At 36.7% G+C, this 22,343-nt stretch overlaps 1 protein-coding gene across 5 annotated transcripts in view; it reads right to left on the bottom strand.

The window, feature by feature from the left end:
• Rpgrip1l (RPGRIP1 like) overlaps positions 1-22,343 on the bottom strand; it is a 106,826-nt gene that overhangs the window by 751 nt on the left and 83,732 nt on the right. For 3 of the 5 annotated variants that reach the window (XM_063247094.1, XM_063247096.1, XM_063247097.1), the window contains exons 23-26: positions 20,687-20,870; positions 10,138-10,222; positions 5,765-5,898; positions 291-3,258 (exon numbers count right to left, since the gene is read on the bottom strand). In XM_063247094.1, the coding sequence (XP_063103164.1) occupies positions 3,146-3,258; positions 5,765-5,898; positions 10,138-10,222; positions 20,687-20,870 (516 nt within the window). In that variant the 3' untranslated portion in view covers positions 291-3,145. Of the gene's footprint in view, positions 1-290; positions 3,259-5,764; positions 5,899-7,689; positions 8,122-10,137; positions 10,223-20,686; positions 20,871-22,343 lie in introns of those variants that run through there. The other 2 variants (XM_063247095.1, XR_010046923.1) reach the window with 2 other exon arrangements.

The following is a 22,343-nucleotide window of genomic DNA, read 5'->3' as shown; positions in this document are numbered from 1 at the left end:
ATACGGAAATCATTCTAAATTCGGCAACAATGCCAGTCTGACTAAAAAAAAGTTATTTTCCATATCCACAAAAATGTTAATCAGATTCTTGTTAGAACATGTGTAGGAACTGGTTTTCATTGTCACGGCTCTCGGTGTAAGATTACGAAGGTGATTTATGTTCTGTGGTGGGAGCGTGGGTGCACGCAGAGCCTTCCAGGTCACATGACCATGTCTCAGCCCACGCTTCTTCCTAACACATAGACATTTTTGTGTTTTGTGGTAACAGATGAATGGCAGGGACAGCAGGATTTCATGTGGCCTTTCTTTATTTGATTAAACATATTCTCTATTTATTCTTTAAAAAACTAATTTGAGTTAAATGGCAACAAACCATGATGATTTAGAAAGCTTGTTGAAACTGAGAGTGAAGAGAGATGTGTTCTACGTAAACCATGCTGTGAACCATAAAACTTATTTTGTCAACTGCTTCTCATGACGGTGGCAGGGACTTTGACATTTCCACTACAGTAGGCAAAAAAAAAAAAAACCCATAAAAAAACAAAAAACCCCTGTAATATATTCTCTCCCACACAGCACAGCACATCTCTATTTACATTTCCAAACTAAATCATGACAGCCTTCCAAAGTGCTGAGTATACTGAGAACAGTCGAGAGGCGTCAGTCAGCTCACCGAGCCTCACCTTCAACTGGTACCCCATGTGGCAAGGCCACTGTGGCAGCTCCTGTATCCCACCAGGTGTAACAAGTCAAGCATGGCACACTGAGAGAAGAGCACGCTTCTTTAACCCAAAAGGTGGGGAACTTCTCACTGTACTCTGATTAATACAAGACAAGACAAAGAAACATCCCATCCAACTTTCATGCAATACTATTTATACACTTGAAAATGTGTCATAGCCTTTATGTGTGAAAAACGAGGGCTGTGAAAATCTGACAGAATTTGAAACTGAGTGTTTAAAAATTAGAAAAGGAAGTTTTAATACAGTGAACATGAACGTGATGGAAACATGGTTAATTTTCTAATCTTATTTGAGGTATTTGTTTTATGCAGTTGAGTAGCTCCCAGAAGTTTTCTAATAAAAACTTTCCCTCTCCACTTAAAGATCCTAAGAAGTCAGCACAATTCAGTTCTTCTCCCTGCAGAAAGGGTATTTAGTTTGGGATGTAACATTTTAAAACAATAATACAAACCTCCTGGGAGAATACCACAATAAATGTCTCAAAAACCACTCAGTTAATCCCAGGGTATAATCTGGCTGTTTTAAATTACTGCAGGGAATATTATGGGCCTTAATGACACTGTAACTGCAGAAAGCCAAAGAAAGCTAGAAAGAGAGGCCAAAAAGATGAGCTCAGAGCCAGCTGAAGTGACAACAAACATGTGGTTGTTTACTAGGATTGGAGAGGTTTTGTCTGCAGATGTTTGTGGTCTCCACAAGGTTCCAGAAGAATGAGTTGTTATGAAAATTTGCAAAGTTTGATGAGAGCAAGATTCTCCACGAGATGGCAGGCCCCAGGACAGGAAGGCCCAATAGTACAGACAGAATTTATAGATTTCTGTGGTCAGATCATACTCTATTGGTCCCGCAATGTACATCAACAAATTAATATTGTACGGATGTCATTTCAAAGCCTCCAAAAGACGAGAGTCATTATTGAAGCCATTAGAGCACAGATGGTTTAAACTATATGCAGATATTCATACTTGCATTTTTGCATTATAGCTGCTTTTTTTTTTCTGTTGAACTGTAATGAATTGTCTCATAATCTATTCCATCTTCTTGCCATTAGCAGGCTTTGAATGTTCACAAATAGGAGCAAAGAACTCATTTTCCAGAGCTTTAATCACACAAAGAGGGAATGCCTAATTCTCTAAATGAAATGGTCTGTGATCACTGAAGCAGAGATTTAATATATCACGGCAAATTAGGTAGATTTTAATAAATTACTTATCTCCCTGAATACTTTACATATGCTTAAGAAGGAACATAGCCTGTTTGCAAACAGTGAAAACCCACAGCCTATAAAAATCCTTTGAAGAAAATGACAAATAAAAAAGTAAATTAAAAAATGAAATGCATTATATCCTGGACCTCTAGAGACAATTCCTTTTGCAGCATTGATTCACAGCTCCATTAAAAATATCAATTAAATCCTTCAGTGAGATTGAGTAAAAGCTAGAAAATTAACTTTCTGAGCTGCTTTTTGAGGCTCTGGTTATCCAGATACACCCACCATTATATAAGCTTGATGTAAATTTTAAAAAAATGATAAAAAAGATACTCCTTTCAAGTCTAACTAACCATATCAGAATTTTAGTTATGCTTTAAATATTTTTTTCTATGTCCTAAGCTAAGTTTTAAAGTGTAAATTTCACACCTATCCAGGTATCTATCCCTCTTTACATACACACATCCTTGGATCCCATATTGGCATTACAAATACATGAACATACAAACAAGAAGTTCCAAGAAGTTCTGTAATTTTTAAGAAAAACAAAAAACTTGCAGTAATAAGTTGATGCCACATCTTCTTCTTTATATTTAATTGATAGAAACTACATGCATCAAAGAAAATGCATACTGAGCTTTAATGTGCATAAAATGGATATTAGCATTTTAAAGAGGAAGATTAACACATTAATCCAAGTAATTTTCATATATTGCTTCTAATAAAATCTTCACAGTATAAAACTCTTAATGAGGCTAATCATAGAGATTCCATTTAGTGGGACGATTAGGGATAACATAAAAGTATTTCTTTTTCACAGATTTTCTAAGATTTATGCTTTTGCTTATTAAAAATAAAAATGGGAATTGCATTTCAGTTCTTCATAAGAAAATGTTGAAAATGCAAATAGGCTTTCTCATGCTACCATGTAGGTATAAATTATTGAGAAGGTATTGCTCACTGTGGGGGACTTGAGGCCTGGGGGATAGCAGTCATGGGAAGGAGGGAATAGAAAAATAAACAAATGAAAAACTATACAAAATTTGAACATTTCAAACCCAGGTCTCCCCCTCTGTGCCCCATGAATTATAGATTACATACACCAGAGTAATTACACAAGCTCTCGTGGAGGAGCTTTCTTGTGTGCATTTACTTAGAAGTACCGTAGGAGATGCCTCTGAAGCAGTTTCTTTCAAGCCTCCAAGTCCTCTCTGTACTGCTCGTAGACAGACTGTAGGGCATGGAGAGCTTCAACCGTTACCCTGAGCTTGCCAATACTTTCACCATCTGCTCGTGCACCAAAAACTGGGAGAAAATAGCAGAGAAGTGTTAGTATGGGTCATCTGATGTTTCTTGACATAGACTAGCTGAAATAGTAGTTGGAAAGCTAAAATAGCTCTGGAAAGCCTCCAAATCTACTGGCATCTCAGAGATTTAAATAGTAAACCTTGTCATATGTGCATGAACTTGTACATTTTATATACTTTGCACACATGTACTTTTTATGGAGCTCAAACTAGAGACCTAATTCTGAAGTTCACCTAGTGAAAAGATGATAGGATAATGATTCTGACAAGAATCTGAGTTTCTTTTTTTTTTTGTCTTTTTCCTTTTTATCAGTACCAGGAATCGAACTCACGACCGCACACTTGCAAGGCAGGCGCTTATGCTGCTGAGCTAAACCCCCAGCCCCAGAATCTGAGTTTCTAACCTAGCAAGAATTAAAAAGTTTAAAAAAAACTTCTTAATACAAACTACTGTAAAAACCTTATTTTGGATTATTTATCTTACTAAATAAAATATTCCACTTAAAGATTTTATGTGAAATTAGAAACAGTTAAAATGGCACACGTGGAAATCCTAAGGTCTATATATTGGCGTTGAAGGTCCTTGAACTTTTTGAGTGTGTATGGAGTTTTCTTGAGAGAATGATGCCCCACTATCTGACTGGAGCCCAAGGTTCTTTTCAAGGCAGCCTGAGGAGGAGGCCCACCCATACCTGACACACCAGCCTTCCGTAAAGAGAGATACTTGCTACGGACTCAAGCATCGTGAACTCTGTAAGTCTGATAGTTTCTGAGTCTTTGTAGTTTCCTGCTTCTATTACTTGTGGTTGTCCTTGAACTTAAATAATATGTATGCTTGTGTGCATGTATTCAAACAGATGGGGTCTCAATATGTTGCTCACAGGCTGGCCTTGGATTCTTGAATTCAAGCAATTCTACCTTAGTCTCCTGAGTAATTAAAGGTATAGGCCACTACACCCAGGTCTGTGTGTTTTAGCTGCAAGAAAGTTTATAAGGGTGCCATCAAATGAAACTTGGTATACAAAAACCTAGGTACAGAAATGAATAATGGGAAAAGCAAAATGGAAAATTGGTGCCCAGCCCAGTCTTTACCCCTCTTTTGGGACTGTTCCCTTTTAAGCGCCAAGCAACAAAGAATTAACATCCTGTCATGATCAGTGCCTAATCTTTTGACTCATTTCCGAAATATAATTCCCAGCCATAATAGCTGTCTATGTTAGTCCATGTGGTCACTTGTGGTCTCATGGGAAAAGAAGATTGGTTGCTAACCAAAACTAACAGAGGGAGTTTTAGAAAAAAAGAGCAATATAAAATGGAGATAATTTTGCTCATTTTTACCAGGTTGTCTTGGTCCTGGGAATCTTTAAAAGGGCTTTAAAAAATTGTGGTACTGGCGATTGAGTCCCAGGTTTTTGTCTTTTTTCATTTTTTAATTTTGAGACTAGGTCTTGTAAAGTTGCCAAATTGCCCAGGATGGGCTCAAAACTTGCAAACCTCATACTTCAGCCTTCCAGAGTGCTGGGATTACAAGTGTGTAGTACCATGCTGGGTTCAATATTTTAGTATATTCACATTTTCCCTCTCTATAAGTCAATGTTGACACAAGATTAGATATTTTATAAATATTTCCAATTTAGTTATTTGGTCTAATTTGGTCATTTATTTGGCTTGATTCTGACATTTGAACATATCCAGTATAAGTAATATGTAAGAATTTAAGTAAACTATGATACTTAGAGGCGTTCAATGAAGTGTTTGCTAATGCACGAATAAATGTTAATAAGCCACAGACATCTTTACAGAGATGGATCTACTAATTTAACAAATGAGACTAGAAATCACCATGTGCTCTGTTTAATGTGTACAGCTCAGGTGGTCTTCTGATTATGACTGTAAAAAAACCTTGATTCAGAAAATACAATTCTTTCAACATGTTCTAAATATGTTATACAGGGATAGAATGTAGAAATTAAGCATTACTTGGAGTAACACTTGGTGAAATAAATATTCAAGACAGCACTTTTCTTTCAGGCATCCCCCACTCCTGATGTCCTAGTGTGAAATGTGAGACCCAAACTACGCCATCACTTGAGTGGCTACATCACTGCATTGTAGCAATGAATTAATAAGAAGCCATGCAAAAGACACTGCAATAATCACTCAGACTAACATGCTGAAGGCTAAGTGCCTGCGCTGAAATGAGGCTTTCAAAAACATCTAAAAAAAAAAATTCTACCCCCCACCAGTTCTAAAAAATGCATAATTCCTTGTGAAGCTCTATTAATTATTTTAAAATTTCTATCAGTTCAAAGAAAAGCAGAGGGAGAAGACAGGGGAGGGATGGCGGGAAGCTTCCAGCTTCAACAGAAGTTAGCTGGAACTGTGAAGGATTCCACTGACGTGTGACTCAACTCCCTTGGGGCCAGCGAAAAGAAGGTTTTAATAAAGAGTTCTGACTTTAGCAATGGCTGGTTGTACAAACTGAGCAACATGTCCACTCATACCATCAATATTCTGTTCAATGATGTCTCTGCCTTCCTGAAACAAGTCTGTGAGGTTGACATGGGCAACGCCTATGTCCTCGCACTCGAGATCTTGCTCATCTTCTGCAGGGTCACTGACCACGGTGAAGCGAACACTGAGAAGGAGGAAGGACAGAGAAAATCATCATCAAAGGAGACGAGATCTCTCCAAGTAAACATTAATCTACTTTCCCAGGCACTGACTATTGGCTTTTCCCTCTAGAATCAAACAAAGTGATTACATCCACTCTGTTACACGCTATCTAATGACAGTTGGACACTTCTATTTTCTAGACTAAAAGTACGAAGTGAATAAAGATCATGTGAGTTATATGGTCAGTCATTTCTATAGATGGCATCATTTTCTTTAGCAATGTATAGCTCTGGAGTTGGACGAGGCAATTTAACCAACCATATATGTTCCATGAAATGCCCAGATCATGCTCCTTGGGCAACATTCTGGGTCATGTTAGATAAATGCTGCAGCTCTGCCCAATAGCTATATCAAATGTTTGTATTACCTCAGCAATCTTTCAACTTACAACCACAGAATCCAAGTTTTATTTTACTTTTAGACACATAATTATGGGGTTCTGATGGAACTGATTTGAATTAGTGGCTTGTGTTGAGGCCAAACACACTTGGATTGACCAAATGACAGGAATTTACAGTTAAGTACTCTTTTGATATGTCTTGGCAGCATAACTTAAACCACAAATGCTTGTAAACTTTACCATTTTAAACTTTTCAAAATGTATCTATCCCAAATCAGAAACAAAACAAGAAACAAAAATTTAAGTCTCTGGGAAATCATGCCTTGAAAAACATAAATAAAATCCTTTCCAAATATTTATAGGTAAACATGACAATGTTTTTAACTAGTTCGTTGAAAATAAACATTCAGCATTTCATTCCTTTACCAAGTCCTTGTTTTTAGTTAGCAGTAAGTTTTGATTAGAAAATAGAAACCCCTTAAGTCAAAATCAAAATTAATACTTACATAATAATTATGAAGAGTGAATCCTGGCCCTCACATGGATGAAACGCATATTTTATATGATATATAAGATAAAGGGATTAAGAGAGTGGTTTAGGGTGTCCATTCATGGTTTGCATTCCTGCTTTTCTGTCTGATTAGGTGCGTGACCTTGGACACATTAACCCCTCTGAGGTCAGTTTCTTTATCTATGTGATGTGGATAATTATACCTATTTCAGGGGGCTCTTGTAAAGATCAGATAAGATGACCCAATCAAGCACTAAGAAGAATATAAGCATTACGGAAATGTTTGCTTTTTAATCACTAGTTTAAATCGAGGTAAAGCAGCCTAAAGGGAGAGAAAAAGTTGTCATGGGAAGGTTTGTTTCAGCTGAAAACTTAGATTTGCAAATTATATATTAACTGTATCACGCAATTAGATAAAATGCTGATGGAAAGTGCTTGAAAGAAGAGGAAGTAAAAGTGACATGTGATGCACATTTTAAAACATAAGGGCAAAGAAAAGTTCAAGGCTATCCAGATTGTAACAGTGATGTGTAATTTTCATATATTTATGTATCTTTTTATATTTTTACATATTTTTATCTCAAATTTAAGGATCAGAGCTGCATCCTTTTATAAACACAGGCTTTTGTCTCCATTGAATGAATATGAGACAATTCTGAGACCAAATGAGAAGAGGAAAAAAAAGTCTTACAAGTTCCAGAGAAAAGGCTAGAAATACAAAAGGCAGTATTTCTGGCTTTAAATTTTGCAGACAGCAAATTGAGACATCAAAAAGTAAACATACAAAACTATAGTTAAGCTCAAAAAGGTGGAGAACTCATACTAGAATAAAAGCTAAAAATAGTTTGGACAAGGTTAAACCATGCCCACATATGCAGACACAAACCCAGTCTCCCCCTTACCTTTAACCCTGCTAGAGTGAAGGCTGAAACCCGGGCCGCGTCTGAAGAGCTTACGGTCTGGTCTCAGGGCTTGGATGGAGCGTGTGCTAAGGGATCTCGACCTGCTCCTGCCTTCTCTTCCCAGCACTGCTCTTCTGATTCACTTCTCTGAGATCAGCCTTCAACTTTCCCTGCTAGGCCTAGAACACTCACTTTGAGTTCCTTCAGAGGGGAAACGCCCTCTGCCTGGAACAACTTTTCCTGGGCTCCTGGGACTCCACTGGGTTCTCTCATAAATCAGCTTAAATGTCGCCTCCTTAGATTTGCTTTCAGTTTTTTTTTTGAGCATTTAATTTGTTTAAATTTCTGTTACTAATTATTGCAATATGTAATGGGTTTACTTGTTATTATAGGGCTTTGTCTTCCTCAGGGGTAGATCTGCTTAATAGAACACTGTTAAAGAAAAGAGAGAGAGGAAAAAAGAAACCTGAAACTATGTAGTGTTGAAACTATAACTCAAGGTAGTTTTTAAAGTCTCATTTCAAGGTGTTACCTCCCTTTTAAAGTGACACTAAACATTCCGAATACAGCATGGGCAGAATGCATAGGGACCATAAATAATTCATTAGACAGTATGGATACCTTCTTATGGGTCAAGGTCAACAACAAGACTTCTCTAATTGTGGCTTATATACCCCTACTGAACAGGGTTGCTGTTTAAGATGCACTTCTGTAATCCTAGCACTTGGGAGGCTGAGGCAGGAGGAATGCCCTGAGTGTGAGGCCAGTCTGCACCATATAGTGAGTTCAAGACCAGCCTGAAACACATAGTGAGATCCAATCTCAAGGCAAAAAAAAATTCTCAGAGACTAGCAGGAACTTTAAGTAATGTAAAGGAATATAATGATTGAGGACTTTAAAAAGGTGACAACATCTGCTGGATTGAGAGTCGGCCTTTCCTCTTTTTTCCTCAGGACAGGGAGGTGACTTCTCCCACAGAGGTCCACACTCAACAGTCCTGAGCTCCAGGTCAATCACTTCACACCTGTGGTTTTCCTAAAAACTGACATGAACATTTATTTGTGTCTCTGTGGGGTGTTTAGAGAAATAATGATGGCAGTATACAAGCCATTACAGTGACTGTGAACTTTTCTTCTTTCTAAATTTTTTACTGATTATTAAATTATTCTGGTAGAGATGCATGTATCTTCTAAGTAAAGGCAAGTCTAAAAGGAAAGCAGAATCTGAATTTCAATGAAAAACAAAACAAAACAAAACTTTTGAGAGAACAAAATTTTCTTCTCCCACGAAGTGTTAGTTACAATATGTTCTCCAATCCAGGACCAAAGAGCACACAGAGGCAGAGAAAAAGACTATTAAGTCCCAGCCCAGGACTTGAGCATGGGGTCAGAGGTCATCCTGGACCACAGCGACCTGGCTGGTTGTTGTGGGAGCTGAGGACTTGGCCAGTGTGTTTCATTTGCTAGTGACCTGCCTGGGGTAACCATGGGAGCTGGTGGTTTGGAGGAGGCCATGAAGGAAGCTGAAGAATATGAAGTAGATAAGTAAAGCTTGAGTGACTACCACCCTGGGAAAGCAGAGCCTGAGGTTCATTAACAGGGTTTTCACATCCATTCTTCTGAAGTAAAAACTGAGATCCAAAGAAATGACAAGTGTATTTCAAGGAGCTGATGAAAAGCTACTCTAGGATTTCAAGAGCTAAGAATTGCAGATATCTTGTTCTTGAAACAAAAGAAAATGCATGTTTGTAAGCATTTTTGAAACATTCCCTTTATGGACGCTTGGAGGAAAGGATCTTTGTAAGGTGGCGAGGAGAGCACCACTCTTAAGTCAGTGAGAGGCTGTATCACTTATAGGACACAAAGGCGAGGCAAAGAGGACAGTGCAGAGACAGGTGTCTACCCTGCCAAGGCTGGAAAGCAGGCATGAGCACTGGAGAATTCAGCTCGGACGTGTCAGGTACTGTTCTATCCATGCTATATATACTGCCTAATTTAATCCTCATCACAGTATTATCATCTCAATTTTACAGATAAAGAAAATTAAGTACAGGGAGGTTGTATAATACGTCCACAGTCAGTCAGCAGGTGATGGAACAAGAATTTACACCCAAGCATGGGACCCTTCCTTTAAACCTGTTTTATGCTTTGCAGCTACATTTAGCAATGATACTTTCTATATGCTGCTTTTTTTTGGTCTTCCCAGTACTGCAGGATTATCACAGTTACTATGTGTTGTAGGTGAGACCACTATATTCCTAGGAGTTCAAGGGGGATCCAGAGAGGTCACAAATTCATTCAAGGAAGACAGCGAGTCTGAGAACCCAGGTATTCTAGTCTTAAGGTATAAGGTATTCTTATCTTGTGGCCCCTTCCCTTTTCTAAATGACACCATGCCACAGATATCTACTTATATAAACTGTTAGATGATTTAAACTGCTTAAAGTACCTTTTATTAGGCATTTCTTGTTTCTGTAGTATAGCTTTCAAGATGTCTCTCTTTTCTTGGTTGTTTTCTTTATCCACATAGATCACTATATGAAGAGGAAAAAAATTACACAAAATGAAGTCGCTCAGGAATATGCTACACTAGGACCATTCTGTATTTTTACAAATACCTGTTTTAAAGACACAAGTCATACCATCTTGCTTGAATGCTTGGGAAAAGAAAACAGCTCCAGGAACCAGAATCAAATCTGAACAGTCATGTGATCTAATGTCATGTCACTGGCAGGTTTATGTGCACACTGTCAGAAAAGATACAAGCAACATCTAAGAGTGTCATATCACTGTCACTGCCTGTTAATGGCACTGGCAGTCATGACAGTAAAAGCCAGCAGTCTTTATTGCCTTGTATTTGAGGGATTTACTGTATTTTCTTTCACCCAAGAAGCAAGTGATAATGATAATGTATGGCAGAGTGCTTGTCCTTTCTGACAGCCTCAGTAATTTAATCCTCCTCTCCTGCCACAACATGCAATAAAAGAGGCATCCAGTGTACTGGGCTGAGGAAATCCATGGCTGATGTCTGTTGGTGTACGGTGGGGAGTATGGGAGGGGAACGCAGAGGAAGAGAGAGCTTTTTAGGTTGTAAAGTTTGTCTTAAGGTTTCAAAGGTGCACGTTGGCATATAAGAATGTAGACTTCACTTAGCTGAAACGCCTGAAGATGCTTAATCTAAAGTTCCACTGGGAAGAAGATGGTAAACACTTGACACTGCAAGTAAGCATCTGTATTCTGGGAAATGGCTTCTCAGAGTGTGAACGATCCAATTTTCATCCTGACTTTTTTCTCAGCTTGGCAGACCTTCGGCCATATCTCAGCATCCAAAACTATTTTGGATGTAAAGGCTTCCTTGAGGCTAGGTCTCAATTGAGAATCTACCTCTGATCAAAAGTGCAAACAGGGTGAAAGATACCTTGGCAATTCTATGGCCAGTTCTGACGCTCTGCTGGGATTTCATATTGAAAGTATTGCCTTGGACAATTACAGAGTAATTCCAAATTATGATGCTATCAACTCATTCATTTGTTTGGCTAAGTTGAACAAAAATAAGTTGAAGGCTAAAGATATAACTGGGTACTGAGTTAGGCACATGGAGTGGGAGACATAAGTTTTCGTGATGGGGTAGATTGGTGCTTTGAGAGAGATAAGACTCACTGAAGACATAACCAAGTTAATAACCATCTCTGGAGACTCAAGATCAAACAGCAACTTCTGGCTTATAACTTTATGCATGATTTTATATTAATAAATGTGACCTATATCATTACATAACTTATTGAGATTAACAGAAGTCAATAAAGACCAAGGGTTCAGAGTATTTGGTTTTACCTGCCAAAGCCAAAAAGCCATGCTAAAAGATGAATTCCACTAGTGCTGGGGAGTAAATGTGTCATTTAAAAAAATTTTTTTTCTTTTTTTTTTTCTAGAAGTCACCAACAGGGAGAATGTGTCATTTTTTAAGAGGGTACAAGTATACCAATCTAAATGAGAACTTTTGTTTTTTTGAATGGGATTTTTTTTGGGGGGGGTGTTGCTAACCACTAATTGAAGATGTGGCATACTATATCCGTTTTTACTTCAGAGTTCTGAAGTTTCATGCCATAGTAGTTCACATCATTTGAAAACAAGAGTAGCTGCGGTGATTTAAACAGAAAATTTCAAAGTCCAGCATTCAAATAAAAAATTTTAATTAAACCTTGAACACTTTTGATCAACTTTAATAGCTTAGACATTTTAAAACTGTAGTAAAATACACATAGCATAAAATTTACCATTTTAACCATTTTGAGGCATAGCTCAGCAGCTCTAGGTACATTCATTCTGTTGTTGTAGCCATCACTGCCACCCCTTCTCCAGAACACTTTCATTGGCTTAAACTGACTCGGTAGCTATTGCACAATAACTTCCAATTCCTCTCTTTTTTCAGATTCTGATAACCTCTATTTTATTTTTTGTTTCAAGGAATTTGATCACTGTAGGTTCCTTATATAAGCAACTGTCCTTTTCTATCTGGTTTATTTCACTTAGCATATTGATGTTTTCCATGGTCATCATTTTGTGGAAGATATCAAACTTCACTCCTTTTTGAGGCTGAATAATATTCTATTACATGTAAGTACAACATTTGGTTATTGACTCATTCTGTGATGAGCATTTGGGTTGTTTCTTTGGTTACATGAATAGTGCTTCTGTGAACAAAATGTACAAATATCTGCTGCACCCTTTAATTCTTTTTGATATTTATCCAGAAGTCAAATTGCTAACCCACCTGCCACCTGCCACATGGTAACTGTATGTTTAACCTCTTTTTAAAAAATCTTTATCATTGAAATTGGTAAAATAAATATTCCTCCTCCAAATAAAAACCTCCACAAACAATATAATTGGAGATTATTTGTGCTTTTGCTTCATCCAGTTTGCTAGTACACTGCATTGCGCATTTTCTTAAAGACAAAAATAATGATAGCTGTCATTTACTGAGTGATGTTTATGCAAGAACATAGGCTAAGAACCACATTGACCTACATTGTACAGATGACTGGACAGACTGACAGAAGGTAAGACATTTGTTCAAGATGACCTAGTTAGAAAGCAGCAGACTTGGGGCTGGGGATTTAGCTCAGCGGCATAAGCACCTGCCTTGCAAGCAGGTCGTCATGAGTTCAATCCCCAGTACTGATAAAAAAAAAAAAAAAAGCAGCAGACTTGGAGCTTGAATCCAGTACAGTCTGCCTTAGAGCCTGCCCTCTCTAAGCCTCATGTTATATCTCCTTTTTCCACAGGAAGCCGAAACTCTTCCTGCCCTTTATGCTTTAGGGGTTTTGTTAGTACAAGGTTGGAGTGTGAGAGAGTTCCGGAAGTGTACCAAGGGAAGCAGTTCATCTTCCTTTCACTCTTTCATAAAAGGATATTGATTAGAGCTGCCTAGTCTAGGTGAGTTAAGTCCAAGCCTTCAGTTAAAAACATCTAAAAATTTCTTTTGGAAAATTTATAGTTCCTGGCTGGGGATTTAGCTCAGCGGCATAAGCGCCTGCCTTGCAAGCAGGCAGTCATGAGTTCGATCCCTGGTACCAATAAAAAAAGGAAAAAGACAAAAAAAAAAAAAAAAAAAAAAAAAAAAAAAAAAAAAAGAAAATTTATAGTTCCTTACCAGTAAGCTTAGTTATTTAAAAGTGAACCAAAATAGAATTATAACTCTCCTGCTCAGAAAAAAAGATACACTGGGCATCTTAGTCTAGCCCAGTCATTTTCAGGCTTTAGTATGCATTACAATCCCCTTGGAGGGTTTGTGAAAATGCAGATTACTGAGCTATATACCCTCTGAGTTTCCAGATCAATAGGTCTGGAGTATCGGCTGAGAATTTGCAATCTTCCTGGCTCTTGCTGCTGGTCAGGGTGCCATACATTGTACTGAGAAACAGATTAGCCTAATATTCCTTTGACTATTTTTTTTCTTTTTATCAGTGTATATTAATTTTATAATATATTGGGTTTCGTGGTGGACATTTTCAGACACGTACTGCTCTCCTTTATAGCCCCCTTCCTTTCTCCTTCTCTCTTTTGATCAATTTTTAAATGAGAACTACTCAATACTTTTTGTTGGATACCGTAGAAGTAGGAACACTTTGGCCACTTGTGATTAAATAATGATCCTATGATCTTATAAATACCATGACTCCTTTGGTGTTCAGAAACTCATGATTAATTTTTCTTACGATTTCAAGATTTCAAATCCATTCTTTAAAAAAGTGATTCTGGTAACTAGTGAAAGTATTAGAAATCTCCAGAAGTTAAGCTATTTAACTTTTGTTTTGTTTTAGACAGGGTCTCACTATGCAGTTCAGGCTGGCATTGAACTTACTATGAAGCCCTAGTTGGCCTTGAACTTGAAGCAGTTCTCCTTCCTCACCTGCCTGTGTGTAGAGGCATGAACCAAATATTGGCTATGATATTTAACTTTTACATCAGTTAAGGTAGATTTTTGTTGTAAACTTAATAAAAGTGTATTTCTCAACAAGGATACAAACAAGCAGTCCAAATACTTGAGTTTTGATCTTCCATAGACTACCATTAAATATATATGCTTCTTACACAGTGAAATGCTATTTAGCCATTAAACATGATTAAATCTTTGCATTTGTGACATCATGGGTGGATCATTATGTTAAGTGAAAGCCAGGCATGAAAAGATAAACACTCAGAATCTCACTCATATGTGGACTCTAAAAACGTCGATCTTAGAATGGTGGTACCAGAGGTTGGAGAAAATAGGGGAGAGAGTGGTGGGAAAGCGTTGATCAATGGACACTAAGTCATAGTTAGATAAAAGAAACAAGTTCTGATGTTCTACTGTACAGCAGAAAAGATTACAGATAATGTAAGGCAATGGATATTCCATAAAAGATAAAGGGAAGGAAGGATTTTGAATGCTTTCACCACAAGGAAATGAGAATGCTCAAGAAGACAGGCTTAGCATGATTTGAACATTATTCAGTGTGTAAAAACATTACATGGCATCTCATAAAGACATACAATTATTTATTGCATTGATTAAAAATATATATGGAGTCTGCCAAAAAAATGTATATACACTTTAGGAAAAGAAAAATAGCATGTTTTTCAACAGCTAGAGTCCCTCATATGGGGGACTCTAGAAGATGTAGTATATTACAGAAAACCCACTACACTGTCACTCCTTAAAGAAGAAATTGAAAATGCATGTGCTGGGGATACAGCTCAGTGGTACAGTCCCTGTCTGGCAAGTAAAAGGTTGCCAGTTCAATCACAGTATTAACAAACAAACAAAAATCAAACCAAACCAAACCAAAACAAAACACACGTGCAGCAATCTCAGTGATCAACGTTATCCAAGCAATAGTTTGCTATACTAATAATTGTCTGGAAGCTAATGCGACCACTTTGAGCACCTCTTGTAATTGTAGAGGCCAAAGGTCACTTGTATTAATCTTATGGTATCTCAGTAAATTTAGTATTAAAATACTGATACAAGTTTTTCTTTTCCTGAAGTATGTGTACATTTTTTTGACAGGTTCTGTGTATTTAAAAAGTCACTTACTTTGAAGGTTAGAGAAATCCTTGTATTCTCTATCAATGTCATATGCCAGAAGAAATGCAGATGGTTTAATTTTAAAGGGTTGATAATCTTGAATCTTCAATAACTTTTGTATTATCGTATTATCATCCCTATAATTCTTATCTTTGCAAAATTTCTCCTCCCATTAGTAACAAAGCCTGATGTTCTACATCATTTTCATTTTCTGAATTAAACTTTAATTGTTTCAAGAGATAGACTACAGTCCACAGAGACCAAGGGTCCTGATCTGTATAAGTCTCATAAAAAATTTGGATGATTTCATTAATCTTTTTTCTTTTCACTGTCAGTTCCCTAGAAAGCTTTATTCAGCCCAGACAACATTTCTCAGACTTGCCATTAATCTCCCCCAACACTATTTTCTTGCTTTTTCAACATTCTCTGAGCAAACATTTATTTTCAAGTCCAATCAACACAAATGTGGTATTCTTGCTACCAACTGATTGCCCAAATTCAGTTTTTTTTCAGGGAGAACAGTCTTGAGAATATGTATTCTTGTATATATAGAACTGGTATTAACACTTTCAATAAAGAATGAAATCAATTGTGAGTAATCCTAGGAATCATTAGTCTGTACCTCCCACTTTATTTACCTAATTTAGTTCCCAGCATTCAAATTCTTTTTCCATAGAATCAGGTAATAATGCAGGATACAATCTGGGCTTGGTTCAGCTAACCTCTTTACCAGTATGGTTATCAAACAGGAGATAGCATGTACTGATTTTTCTCTGAATTTTCCACTGGAATTAAAAGTCGGTTTGGAAATAAAATTACTTTCATTATCGTTTCACAAGATTTGGAAGACATGAGGCTTCGACTGCATTGACCTTCTATATCAAGTAACAAGTGAATGGTAAATCATTATAATAATTAGATGAAATAGTTGCTTATTAACCAAAGATTCAAGGACATCTTTCTGTAATAGGGATGCAAATATAATAATTTAAAAACATTTCTACTATGTTATACTGGAATGAACAATGAAGCCTTTAACAAGGTTAATAACCATTTTCCAATTTACTAATGACACAGGACTTCATTTTTCAGATATAATAGATATAAAAGTGTTAATTTGCATCTGAGTACATTCCTTTGCTTCTTCCTCTAGATAAATTTTTTTTTTTTTTTTGCCTTTTTGAGATAGGGTTTCACTGTGCAGCTCAGGCTGGCCTTGAACTTACTTTTTATTTTTAGCCAGGCTGGCCTCAAACCCTCAGTAATCCTCCTGCCTCAGTCTTTAGAGTACTGGGATTACAGGTGTGTGACACAACACCCAGCAGATAAATAATTTTAAAATTCTTCCCAATTAACCTAAAAATTATATATAGTCAAATCTTATTAGGAATAGAATTTGAAGGAAAGTATAGTAAACATTTCTACTGATATTTCTAATAGGTTATTGTTTTCTTGTTATCAAATGACTAATTCATTAGAAACATAACTCTTAAAATGTCAGTTACACAATACTCTAAATTACACTAAAGACAAACTGAAACCAACCAATCAAAAACAATAAAACTCCAATAGTCTTGGGAAACCGTGTGAGAATGTACCAAATACAAGACACTTGAGCTTGTATCACAGTCTTGATCCAAAGAAGGATTTGCATTGCTCTTTAAGCAAACAGAAACATATGTTCTGCTCCATGGCCAAATTTTTCAATGTACAATCAAATTTTAAAAACAATTTTGTTGCCAGACCAACTAAACATTTAACTGCTGACCTTTATAAAGAATAATACAAAAGGCAACAAAGTTTGCTTCTTTCTTGGGATATATTCATTAAAATAGTTAATTGAATAATTCTTTTTTTACTAACAGTATTTGGATACGGTTTGCTTTCTAATACTTTGCAACCACAGATTTTAGGAAGTTTGAGAAAATATTTTTGGAAATGTTTATTTTATATAGAGTGAATGAAAGAAAGGAGGTATCAAGGATTCATGTCCTGACCACACTTACTTACCATATGACTTCTCAAGCTACCTGTTATTATAGAATTATGGAATTTGAGCTACAAAGAACCTTTTTTCTTATTTTTGAAATAAGAAGACAAGGAACCATGAAACTTAACCACCTTGCCTAAATTCACTTAAGTAGTAAGAATTGTGGATATAATGGAGATTGGACCAGATCTCTGGATACTCAAGATTACTATTTCAAAGAATGAGTACATTTCTAAAAATGTCAATTATAAACAAAGCAAAATGAAACAAAATGAAACAAATGAAACAAAAAATAAAAACAACAGGTAAGCATAAGCATTTGAAATCTGGCTAATATTATATGTATTTCTTAAAATGCAATTTCTTTTTTTTTTTTTTTTGTACTAGGGATCAAACTCGCGACCTTGTGCTTGCCAGGCAGATGCTTATGCCACTGAGCTAAATCCCCGGCCCTTAAAATGCAATTTCTAAAACTGGTAAGAAAAAACATTAAGTGCTCAACTAGTATGAGATAGCCTGTTTTGCAACTCGACCACTATGATTTGTTTTAGTATAGGGCTCTATGAGAACTTACTAGGCAGTTTTAACTTATGACTATAGCATCTTGATATTTTCTATTCCTTTTTGATTATACACAGATTATATATAGTATTCTTTAAAACTCCTTAATATTGATTGATCTAAGAATTTACAAGGTGGTCACTGGATTTGTTTTGGCCCAGGACACTTACATGTCAAGTGGCTCATACATCAGGCCCTAAGAGAGAAAATCCACCTGCTGCAACCAGTGGATGTCTTAGTTATTTTTTATTGGTCGCTGAGACAAAATACTTGATGCCCAAAGTTGGAAAGGAAAGGTTTATTTTTCACAGTTTTTGGAGGTTTTAGTTTATATTTAGTTGGCTCTAAGGCAGGGTGGCATGGTGGGACCTCAGTTTATGCTGCAAACAGCAAGGCGGAAACTGGAAAAAGAGCAAGACACGCCTTCTTCCTGCCATTAAATCACACCTTGGCTTTATCCCTAGGCTGGTGTAGCACTCACTCCCCCAATTGAAGTGCTAGACAATGAGCCAATCACAAATGCACAATGCAAAGGCATGAGGTCTGGGGGCCACCAACATAAACCATGACATTCTACCCCTGACCCGCAAAGACTCATACATATTCTTTATATAAAAGACATTTAGTCTGTCTCCAAGAGTTGCCAAAGTCTACATTTTTAGCATTGCTGAGAAGTCTAAGTCTCAAGTCTCCTCTAATATCTATGGCAAACTCTTAACTGTAACCCCTGTACAAATGAAACGAGGTTAAACATTTCTAAAAATGCAAAGGCACAAGATAAACATTACTATTCTAAAAGTTACAAACGGGAATATAAAGTATTGGAAACAAAGCAAGTGTTAAGTCTTAAGAGTTTTATGCTCAGCATCTGAAGCAATCAGGTTGCAAGCTCTAAAATCCTTGGGTGATTTTACCCCCGTGGCACTTTTAGGGATTTCAGCTCTTGCAGCTTTTTTCTTAAACCCTCTTTGTTCACTTTTTGCAGCTTTTTTGGGATGATCTACGTTTCTGGCTTTTTTATACTTTTGGGGTCTCTACTGCACCTTTGGTTTACTTTTATATCTTTATAAATTGCCTTCTCAGGGGCACACTGCTTGGTCTCCCAAGCCCTTTGCAATCGAGGAGGAAGTCGTCTTACCCTCAAAATTTGTGCATTTTCTTTTGTACCTAAAATCAGCACCATGTGGATGCCACCAACGTTTGCTGCCAGCTGGAGCAGTAGTTGGGCTTCTTTTTCTCTTGGCTATAGGGGTGGATTACCTGGATCGCTGGGCTCTGTGAACCTGATTGTGAAGAAAAGCTTTTCTATGTTGCTGCCATTTTGGAACCTCATGTACTTCTGTCACCATTTTGGAGCATGGTGCTCTGCAGCTTTTTCCTCGGAGCAAATTTTTTTACTTTTGCAGTTTTGAGGCTGCAAAGGGTAGAGACCTGCTGTTTTCTGGGATGCTCTGTGGCCATCTTTTTTATCTCTCTGTTTTTTTTTAACAATCAAAGTCTCAGTTTTATCTTTACAATCTACAGCTTTAGTTTTTCTTCTGGCCAAACTCATAGCATTTTAAATTATCTTGCTGGGCTCTTTGCTCTTGATTTGAAACATATATCTGACTAACAGCCCTTAACAATAGCCATGCCATAGCCTCAACATTTGACTGCCTTGAAATTTCCTTTGTCAGATTAATCAATCAATTGCCCTTAATCTCAGTCTTGGGCAAAGCCTCTAGGCATGAGGAAAATGTCAACTTTCTGCCAAGACATAACACACATCGTGGGGATTCCAACAACCAAGGCAGTCCTTCCCAGCCGAAACCTCCCAAGCCTAGTCATTTTGTTAGGCTTTTTATCAGCTTTTTAGTCTCCTGAGATCTGACCAGAATCTCCCCTACAGAACAGCCTAAGCTGCTTCAGCTCTGTGCATCCAGATGACATGTCCGAACCTTTTCAAACTCTGCCCACAAGCCATTTCCAAAGCCTCTTAAAAAATATGGTCAGGTATAGTCAAAGCAATGACCCCACTCTTGCTACCAAATTTTGTCTTAGTTATTTTTTACTGGTTGCTGAGACAAAATACTTGATACCCAAAGTTGGGAAAGGAAAGGTTTATTTTTTTAGTTTTTGGAGGTTTTAGTCTATAGTTAGTTGGTTCTAAGGCAGGGTGGCATGGTGGGACCTCAGTTTATGGCAGCTGCAAACAGCAAGGCGGAAATTGGCAAGAGGGCAAGACACGCCTTCTTTCTGCCATTAAATCACACCTTGGCTTTATCCCTAGGCTGGTGTAGCACTCACTCCCCTAATTGAAGTGCTAGACAATGAACCAATCACAAATGCATAATGCAAAGGCATGAGGTTTGGGGGCCACCAACATAAACCATGACATGGATGTCTGGGCTGGCTGATGGAAAGGGAATAGAGGAGCTCAGCCTCTACTTGGTTACCATCTTGAAACATCTAGACACTTGGAGAGATACACACATGCATTCTAAGAACATCTATACAATGACACGAATCTAAAAGGTAGACAAAAATTAGCCCGCTGAATTATTTGAATGGCACTGATTCAAGTCCTACTACTTTTTTCCCACTGAAATATCATATTTTTCAATTAAATTTAATTACAGATTTAGGTGGCATTTTTCTGCTAACACTATTTGATAGCTGGAACAGCTAGACTAGTCTCCTATTGTTTTTGTTTTCTCTTCAATTTCATTTTCTTAATTCATGTGGTACAGGTTTGACTTTCATTAATCTAGCCTGATAAGATTTCCATGAGGTTATGTGAACATTAAGGAATTAAACCTGCTTGCTTCTTCAATCTCTTTCACAGACCATAAAAGACAAAAATAAAACTCTGTATTACGAATGAACTATACATACCATTGCTGTAGTTATAGTAGACCCACTGTCCAGTCTTGGGCTTTGGAAGTGACACAGGTGTCTCTTCAGCAGGAAGGCTGTAGAATCGGCACTCAATGAACAGCCGCTGGATGGTGTCATCCATTGTGATTCGAGAATCATTAAGGGTTAGAGCTATGATCTCAATCCGAATTTTCTCGGCTGGCTGTTTGAAGAGCAAACCAACAAATGAAATGATCAAGCAAGAAAGCTTTATTCTTTTCCATTATCACTTTAGAATAAAGAACAGAGGCAAAAGGGTTTTTTTTCTCTGAAATGTAATGTACACTACTGTATGTTAAACATGATAGATTATTCAGGACAGAGAGAGAGAATGAGATTCTAATGCCCCAGGGTTTGAAGTTAACAGTGTCATGCAATAGTCTCCTGATTTACATATGAGGCTATAAATACTCTACTAGTGGTCTACCAGGAGTGACAATTATGAGATCTTCATCTCAGATAGCCTTCAGAATGACAAGTATCAGTTGGCCTTATTCAAACTAGGCAATAAAGCACATGTTCATCACTATTTTTATTTAATCTACAGTACCTGAGAAAGTTCCAGTTACTCAGAGATCAAAGCCTGTTGAATGCATTCTGGCTATCATGCTAAGAGTATATATAGATGTATGAATCCCTATTAACTAGAGCAGAAATTACAGCTCATTCTCATAGATTTTGCCACAACATATTTTATGCAATAAATAATGCATTTTCAGGCAAAAGGAGCAAATTTTATACCCAATAACAGATGTAGTCTCTTAAAATTGACTTTTATTTTGCATTCACGGAATTAACAACTAAAATATTTAACTTGCAATTTCAGTCTGTTTAATAGCTAGGTGTCATATATATTATCAAAAATCACAAATGTTTCCTTAAGTAATGATGTCCAATAAGAGATTGTGATTTAAAAATTGGATCACATCAAAATAACTCCTTAGCTAAATTTGTTGTTTTTTTAAGTCTAAAATTTGTTTTTATTGTCAAAATATCTCTTTTAAATTCTGTGACATGCCACTGTAAATTATATAACACCAATAATAATTAGCAAAACATAAAAATAAGATTTGTTTATATGACCTGCTTTGGGAAATTCACTGTTAAATGTGTATCAATGTGTAAATTCACCAGGATGATTACACAGATATTTCAGAGTATACAATATAATTAATCAAATTGAAAACATAAGTAGCCCATTGTAAAAATATCTCCATAAAGAACAATTTTCATTGCTGTCAAATCCCCTCAATATTTGATGAAGTAATTTTACCCCCTTCTTTCAAAAGACATTTTCTTTTATTATGTATTCTAAGACACTTTAACTAAAAACTCAAATCTGAATATTTCAATAAGGTTATTTTATTATTCAGTAGATTCATGGAAATTTTACTAGGATGACAGAGAAAATTCCACACCATTCTGTCTCCACTAATACAGGTACAAGGCTGCAGCTGGCAATATTACTAGGATTAGCATAGTATGATGAAATATTTAAAGGAAAATTTTTTCTAAAACCTAATAAATCAAATGACTGCCAAATGTCATTAAAGTGATGGTCTTTGACTAGAATATGCTTTTCATATTCAAATTTGAAAAGAAAGAGATGAAAGCCTGGAAAGGTTACTCGGTTTCA

The sequence above is a fragment of the Cavia porcellus genome, unplaced genomic scaffold (genome assembly GCF_034190915.1).
Source record: "Cavia porcellus strain 051 isolate PalLab524CR breed Dunkin Hartley unplaced genomic scaffold, mCavPor4.1 scaffold_4, whole genome shotgun sequence".
NCBI lineage: Eukaryota > Metazoa > Chordata > Mammalia > Rodentia > Caviidae > Cavia > Cavia porcellus.
The sequence above is the reverse complement of the archived record's forward strand: the minus strand, read 5'-3'. Positions and strand labels throughout refer to the sequence as shown.